The 8,713-nt window shown below is 34.6% G+C and overlaps 2 protein-coding genes across 3 annotated transcripts; one reads left to right on the top strand and one right to left on the bottom strand.

Annotated features, from left to right (window-relative positions):
* Window positions 1-3,125, bottom strand: LOC134856110 (uncharacterized; the record flags this gene model as incomplete). 2 transcript variants are annotated; one of them, XM_063872476.1, is given in 4 exon segments in its annotated part: window positions 1-19; window positions 1,629-1,960; window positions 2,313-2,469; window positions 2,819-3,125. In XM_063872476.1, coding segments are annotated over 4 exon segments (698 nt in total), but the record flags the coding sequence as incomplete, so codon positions are not given.
* Window positions 3,126-6,992: 3,867 nt separating this feature from the next.
* On the top strand, window positions 6,993-8,404 carry LOC134856112 (uncharacterized; the record flags this gene model as incomplete). The annotated part of the gene is given in 3 exon segments (XM_063872478.1): window positions 6,993-7,218; window positions 7,748-7,880; window positions 8,187-8,404. Coding segments are annotated over 3 exon segments (526 nt in total), but the record flags the coding sequence as incomplete, so codon positions are not given.
* Between the last annotated feature and the right edge of the window lie 309 nt (window positions 8,405-8,713).

Here is an 8,713-nt window from a genome sequence, read left to right as displayed (position 1 = left end):
CACATATAAACTGACTCATCTGAAACAGGAAAAAAAATGATACTCAAGGTGAAAACAATTGACCATTTCAAACACTTTTTGCCTTCTCTTACTAATTTCACAGCAGTATGATTCAACCAATTTCGCATCCCTATGATTCCAATAAGCGTGTTATTGCAATTTTTACTGAATTGTTTTCAATGAGACTTTTTAGACAAACTTACAAAGAACCGCTGTGCAGCAAGAAAACATTTGGAAAAATGTCAGAGAGCAGTTTTCATACAGTTTTGAAAAAGTACGTCCAAAAGCGCGTTTTTGTTTTTTGCTCCCCATCACAGATGTTAGCTCCTACTGGTCTCTTTACAAAAAGTTGTCGGATCAGTTGGCCAAAAATGAATAAGATGGACATTACGAGGCCGAAATGTTCATTGGATAGGCGCATAGCTTGGTGTGTGTAGGTCAATAGAATCCAGAGACAAGGCGTTAAACATAGTCCAGAAGGTAAGTGGACTCCACTAACAAAACTTCGAGAAAATGCAGCTATGTGTTCCAGGTTTCAATAAATATAAGTTGATTTGCAAATTGGAAGCGAGTATCGCAAATGAAAGCATCTTCAACCAAAAATGAATATTCAGCAAAATCTAAGCGAGCTCTGCCAATGTAAGTGGATTCCGCAAAATTGTAATTAATCATATATTTATTATATATTTATTTTTGGATACCGCAAACATTGATCCGGATTCAAAAATTTGGCTGCTTTAGAGCAGTTTTGAGCTATACAGTATTTTAGCTGAATGTTGGTGGAATCAAAACATCAAAAAATATCAAAGAAAAAATCAATGCTGCGACAAATCGTTTTTGACATGTTTTGACTTATTGCAAAATCATACAATTTTTTTAAAAAACTATCTTTGAACATTCAAATAATTTTTTTTTTCTAAATATATAGATTTTGGTAGTTGAGAAAAAAAGGTTATTTTTGGATTTTTTGGGTGATAAACTCATCCTGGACTACATTATAAACACAAAAAGTCAAATTTGCATGCAAATTTTTTTTTTCGCAAAAATTTATGTTTGAGCAAAAAAGCAAGCTTGCAACCAAAAAATGGATTAAAAATTTTTTACCTCAAGTTTGTGTTTTTGCTTATGAAAAAATGCATATCATACAATTTTCATATATGAAAATTTTATGATAAGCATTTTTTGGACCAAAATTAAAATCATGTTTTTGAGAATCACCACAACTTCTTTTTATAACTATCCGTTTCAAACTAAATAAAAATTATCCAGAAACCTTTTTTAATGATTTGTGAGGATTGAATTTTTTTTATCGCAAAATGTTAATCATACATGAAAATTGTATGATAAGCATTTTTTTATCAAAAAATAAAGGTCACTTTTTTATTGAGCAGAAAAATTCAAAAGATGGAAATGGAACAGAAGTACTTCTCTAAAAACGTTTAATACAGTTTTTAAATTTTGTATGAAAATTGTATGATGAGCATTTTTTCCATAGTCGCCATATATGAAATTGTATGATAAGCATTTTTTCTTTTATAGACGTTAACCCGAGGTCCTTGGCCTTTGTATCGGCACTTTTGCAACTAATATTGATACATTGTTTACGAGAAAAAAAAACAAAGAAGTACATTTGCTCAGGTCCAGTGATTTCTTGTTTTCTGTAACCCATGAAGTGTCTATTTGGAAGCAGAAAACGGCGTCCAACAACAAATTTCTCTGTCCTTCATTACTCATTGAGGATTTCACATCAGTCGTCTTTCTCTCTTTTTCCACATCACGCTCAATCTCCCCCCTTTGTGATATTAGCTCTGTTTCGAAGAAGGCTGCCACAGAACTGATATTTCGCCGTGGCAGCAGGAAGTGAACTCTTTCCCTCCCCCATTCCAATCCCGTCTGCGTGTCTTCAACCACTGCTTCTATAGTCCAGCCTCTCAACTCACTCAAGTCGCTTTTTGGGTTTCTATAGTCAAAGTCATCGTCATCAGCATTGGTTTAGAAAATTAAAGATAAAGCCATACTTAGAAAATATAATCCTTTTTTTATCACATTGGATGCATGATATTGCGATCAAATTAAACAAAATAAACGTGAGAAGTTGAAATATTCAAGTTCGCGCGAGCTGATTAGAACTTGTAGATTGAAAAGCACCTTTGTTAATATGATAGGCTTAATCAACTTTTTTTTAAAATTAACTTAAGATTAGAGAAAAAAAACTAGCCAGATGTTTAAAGCAAAAAATAATAATTTTCAGCCGAGACACTTGATAACTTTTCCTCTTTTGTCCAAAAAGTAAATACTTGATATATTTGAACCTGTGATGTAATGTGATGCGGCGTATGCATATTTGGTTGTGTCCATGTTTCCTTCCTCCTGCTAGATGGTACACTCTGCTCTGTTGGGAAAATTGTACCATCGGAGAGTTGTGTGAAAAACTATTGCCACTGTTTGCACAACTGTCATTTTCAGTCACTAAAAAAAAACAAAATCAAACAAAACCGATCTGATCAGAGTATTTGAAATATTTTTTGCTCAAATTTTTCTAAATATTTTTTTATTTTTCTGCTCAGTTTTTGAAAAAAAATTGAATCACACAGCGCGAATCAAAGATACAATATTAAGTACAACTCATCGTCCAACTGAGAAAACCCTCAAATATTAGCGCGTTCTTCATTCTCAACACTAGAGTTTCAACCCAAAAAAAATCGAATAATTTTAATGGGACTCTACGCATATTGGGCTCAGTTCGGACCAGCAAACATCAAAATATTTAGCTCTTCCATCCGTCAAAATAGTTTTTAGTCATCGTCGATGTTTCTACCAAAGCAGCAAGTGTCGGTGTTGAGCATGTAGCAGCGTGGAGAGGATGCATCGTGATGGTCAAAGTTACTTCCAACACAGCCTCTGTCAGATGCGGATCCACCAGTTCTTCCAAGGAATAGCAAGCTTAACAAATGGATAGCACACCAAACAAACACATATTTATTTTTCATGGACTTATTTAACTCCATCACTACATTCAACTTTTTCTTGGTTGATATGAACTGTTATGAAAGCTTTACAGAAGTCTGAAAAGCAGTTGTGACTACTATATTTTTAGAACTGACAACCGTTGACGTCATTGTATCGTCATAATTTTAAGCGTTTTAAAAATTTTATTACAATTCGTTTAGCGTTAGAGTTCAGTGGTTAAATTAGAACGTGATAAAAAAATTAAAATATGTGATGTCATTAAAATGTGACGAATCCGACTGCGATTACGACTCGATGATTCAAAATGAACATGACAAGCGAAAGCAAATCTATTGAAAGCTAGTGCACCAATTCATGACTGATCATTTTTTGATGAGAGCTGAAGAATAGGACTTCTGTAAAATCGTTGGAGCTCTAACAGTGACTGTTTTGCCCAAATCTAGACGGTGATTAAACTTTAATGCATCCGGAATTATCTCTACTTACAGTAGCTATAAGACTATTGTTTATAGTTATAAAGACTAATTCTACCTAATCAGATGACTTTGTATCCAATCCAGATGATTCTGAGAGCAAGAGCAACATTTTGATTTTGTTAACTATCACCATGTTATATACGACAAAAAACATGAGATTGGTTAAAATATCAATGGTTTAACGGACCTTAATAGAAAAATTGCGACCCGACTTACAGCCATGAAGAACCAAAGACAAGAAAAATTCGGATTATTTTTTGCTGTGTTTGTTGTTTGGAGCATCCAAAGAAGAAGTTTGGCTTCGTTTTGATGCTTCCATGGTCAGATTTACAAATGAAGGTATCATAAGCACAAACAGTTCCGATCGGTGTCATATGGTGCTAATTCAGTTTATGAGAGTTCTCTGTGTTCTAGCCATCCATCAACTGTCGTTTGTGGTGCTAATTAGTTCCTGGCAGGTCCCGGCCTTCGGTGCTGTCTTTCACCTTCGGTTGACCTCTGTAGGCCACGCTGACCGACGCCCAGATTAGAGCTTTGCCGGCGGAAGTGGACGGTAAAAACCGGTTAGAAAGCGAGCAAACCCTGATATCAAACCTGTAGTTGTGTCTTATCAACCCACCTGCCCTATCAACGACTCCTTACCCAAGGAATTTAGACGCGGTTGAATCGGAATGCAAAAAAGAGAGAAATGAGCCGTACGAAACGTTTCAGCTCATCGCTCTGAAACAGCAGATCAACAAAAGTATCGAGCAATTTCACTGAGCTCTAAGCGGGCTCGCCGCCAGATGTAATTTTGGTGCCTTAGAAGAGCGAATTCTAAGAGACGTGTTCATTGTGAATGGGCGCAAAAGGAATTGTGACGGTTACCAAAATGGTTGGGGGTAATGATAGATTACATCGCAAACAAAGGAGATACAGAAGAGAAAAAATAAACAAAAACTGAAAAAATTTAAAATTCTTGTGAGCTCAGGGAAAGGGCTGACCAGCATCCGGTCATAAGCTCAAAACTGAGTTCTTCAAATACTCGTTTATTATTTATCTAACAACCAGTAGTTTTCGCCACTAAAATTTTTTATAATTTATCAACCAACATATAGCAGTTATGTCAGTTATAAGTCTCTGAATTTTGGTCATTAAAGTTTTTCATTTATTGATTGAGGAGTGGCATATGGTGCTAATTTAGTTTATGAGAGATCTAATTTTCAAGCCTACAATCAGCTATGACTTGACTTGTGGTGCTTATTAATTCCTGGCAGGTCCCGGCCTTCGATGCTGTCTGTCACCTTCTGTTGACCTCTGTAAACACTCTTGGATTCAACTGTGTACAATTAAGTTACACTAATTTTCGGAATTTGCTGCATTAAACAAGAAACAAGCGCTCGAAACGAAAAACAAAATCTATCTGCGATGATTCATTGTTTTACACGGGAGTTTGATTTTTGCCTTTTTGGGCAATTCGGGATGGTGAGTTCGCGCTCTATGAATACAAAATAGAACTATAGAATTAAAACAGAAACGAAGTTTACTACAAAAAAGCTTAGAACATTTTTTTTATCGAAATTTCATCTTTTTTTTCCAAAAACTACTTCCGATGGCCTGAGACGTCTGCTTTATTAAGATTTGGCTGCTTGACCCATTTTGCAGCATAGTGACAAAAAATTGTGCTCGACGTGATTTGATTTTAAACAAACAAACTTCAGGGTCTTAAATATCATTAATTTTACCATCTAGATAATAGGAGAAATGTTAAACATGAGGCAAAACAGTCCGGCTCAGAATTGCTTACAATTTCTTTCATTTCAGACTACTGATTGTTCCGACTCTCGTAAAGTAAATAACGGAAAGTTTGTGATCGGGGTGTTTTTTTTTTCATCAGACAAGTTTAGATTTTTTAACTAGCCATTTTTGACCAAATTTTATAATATCATTCAAAAGGTATTGTTGTCCTAAGGTTAAATCTGAAAAAAAGTTTCGTAAAGTTATGGGGGTTTAAAGATTGCAATTTTGGCCGTTTTTGGACGATTAACGCGTGATATATTTCGCGCTATCAACGTGTAAGCGGAGATTTAATCCGTCTTAGAAATTGTTCCAAATTGGTTGAAATAAGCTTATTTGCCATAATTGATTTGTTACTAGCAGCGACATATATCTTTTTTATAAGGCGTGTGGGGGATGATTTTCACAAAAAAAATCATATTTAAAAATGAAAGATTTTATAATTTTTTCATTATATTTATTTTTTTGTTATTACTGCTCCAGAGACCTTAAAATGCAAACGGCACCATCAAGGCTTCGCCCTGATACGAGCAGTCTTGTTTGGTCTTATTTCTGATTGAAAAGACCGCAAAACATGGGCTATACGCTTTGTGTTTAACATATATAATTGATAAACTCAACATCAATTTTTGTTGCAACTTTTCAACTTAATTTTTATACCAAGAAACGTGAAGAGTTTGGGTCCATTTAATTTTGTGCTTTTTATCAAGTAACAGTAGGTAACACAATGAATAATCAGTCAGAGTCGATAGATATACCAAAAGAAGCCCTTTTAGAAAACCCCAGTAGTGAACTTTATTAAAATGAAGAGCTACTATTCACACCAAACCGTTCTCAATGTTTTTGCTGAGGTTTGTTGTTAGTTGAAGCCATTGATAGTTTGTTCTAAGTAATTTTTCTTCGATGAAAAAACAAAAAAAAATGAAAGTTTGAACAAAATTTGTTTCGTTTATATTACAAACTGTGATTCATACTCATTTTAGATACGTGTTAAGTATTAAATGTTTAATCAGAAAAAAATTATATTTCTCAAATGAAAAATTGAACTTATAAACTCCAAGGATAAATTTTTTTTGGCAAGACAATGATGAAAGCAAAACAGGCAGAGGTATGCAGCATAAGGTTTTGTTTCAATAACACGAACCCATCAAATAACAATGTAATTGATTTGTTTAAAATTTCATTTCCAAAACTCAAAACTTCCGCAAAAAAACAACACAGCAAATTGGTTGGCTAGAAATAAAAATTGAAACAAAACTTTTTCTTTCTGGCTCCTAAAAACGTAAGTTTCAAGTCCCCATTGGTCCAAAAAAAATTGCAGTTGAAAATTTTGTTTTATTTTTGAGCTCAATGCATTAAAAACTATAGATGATATAAAAACAATTCTACAAGACATGCCAGGTTAAAAATTCGAAGTTTATCTAGTCAAATATTCTGTCACTTTCATCAAAAAGTGGAACATAACTGCACGTTAAAAATACAAATGATTCACTGTGGCAATTCTTTAGTTGAAGCGCACTTTTTTTATTACTTATTGCGGTTTTCTCAAACATTCTCTGGACAAGGATATTAATAACTGTTGACCAATAATTCTAAATTCTGGCGACAGATTACACCATAGTTTAGTTTAATACAATATGGTATCGTAACGACAGACTGTGCAAAGCTTAGTTGAATCACAATTCTATTTTTAAATAATATTGTAACATGTCCAAAAGGTATTCGCCATTTTTTGTCAAAGCAAATATCGAGTGGTAACGCTAAAAATCCTTCAGTAAAATTTTAAATTATTACATTTTTTGTTGCATTTAAGATACGAGAATGATGATTAATACGAGCATGCGTCAAATCATCTCCCACACACTTTTTTCGAGTGTGTTTGCGGTTTTCGTGGTTAACTTAGTTCAATCAACTGAGCTGGACTGCATGAACCAGTTAGAAAGTTCGAAAGGACGATGCTTCTTGACTCTGAGGAATCAACAACAATGTTGTCACGGTAAGTGGCGACTTCTACTCCTACACAAATTTATAGTTTTTTTGTCATCAAATTGCATTTTAGACAGCGAAATTAGAATAAATCGCGAGTTTTTTGTTAGATGTAACAAAAAATTACAGCAACTTTTCGTCGACATCTTTTCAAGTTAGCCTGGAAATCTTTTAGGGTCCATGGCTCGCGTAATCGACACTGATTTCTTTGCGTCTGACAGCGATTGCAAAAAAAAACAATCCTGAAAAAAATGGATTTACATAGTTGCAGCAGTTTTATTTTCAGGCCAAACAGTTCGTCTATGCGCGTTAGTTGCACGTACTTATTATCGACTGCTTTGTTAGATAAAAAATCATGCTAAAAATCACCAAACTACCTTTGAGTGTCATTATGAATCTCATCATCACACATATGCGTCAAGCTTTATCAGCTTATCATAATTAAATCAAGTCACGTTATTAATCTTCACTGAAACTTTGAAACAATGAACTCAAGCGCATTCAATTGAAAAAATTGTGGAATCCACGCTTTGTTTTAGTTTTCGCGTCTGAAGCATGTCGGGAGGAGCTTTCGACCCCGGACGACGACGCCCCGCCGTTTGTAGGCTTCATTCCCAATTCGCTGGCCTTCGATAGAGACAGAAATCAACTGTGTCTACATGGACTTGACATGTGAGCAAAAAAAAACTTTTGAAGCATCATTAAATAAACCAAAGTGTGGAATTCACGCCAAAAAAATTCAGTATTTTATTTTAAAAAAATTGAATGATCAGTGAATTGTCATTTCTGACTCTACATCATGTTAGCTTAAGTTTGAGGGTCTTAGAAACTAATTTAGCTCACAATAAAAACACCTAATTTTTTGTTCCTACACAATATCCTGTACGATTCCAAAGAACTGCTGGCTCATATCATTTAGTTCTTCAGATGTCAAATGTGAACTTAACTGCTAGTGTGGTGAAAAATGTTAATTTTTAGGAGAACTGGCGAGAAAACCAGCAGCTTGTACGGCTTCCAGATCTACGCGAGGAAATGGCACAAAGATTGGACTAAAGAAGAAGTGACCTCCCTTAACTATATGCTACCAAAAAGCCCCCGGTTTCCTTCAGTGGTCCCCAAGGACCCCAAACTCAACCCCCTAAAGGACATCATCATTTGTTTTGACCTCGGGACAGAGATTAAATCCACGATACCAGGTATGTCGGTATCATTAATCACAGACACACACACCCTCGCCCCACCCCCACTACTTCGTTTTAAATGACGTTTTTTGTTCTTTCTTTCTAATTTCATGCACTTGCGACAGGATCATGATTCAAGATTTATTTTAAGCTATGTTGAAACTGACAACATAGCTAAAAATAAAATTCTAATTGGTTTGATAAAATGAATAACCGAGACTTTCTTTGTTAAAAAACTGAATAACCAAATGGTTCAGTCGATGCTATGACGGCATCAAAATCCAATAATATTTTTAGTTTTACATGGTAAATAAAACAAAATTG

Source organism: Symsagittifera roscoffensis, unplaced genomic scaffold (assembly GCF_963678635.1).
Source record: "Symsagittifera roscoffensis unplaced genomic scaffold, txSymRosc1.1 SCAFFOLD_1141, whole genome shotgun sequence".
NCBI classification, from domain to species: Eukaryota; Metazoa; Xenacoelomorpha; order Acoela; family Convolutidae; genus Symsagittifera; species Symsagittifera roscoffensis.
Note: the sequence above shows the minus strand (reverse complement) of the source record. Positions and strands in the feature narration are given on the sequence as shown.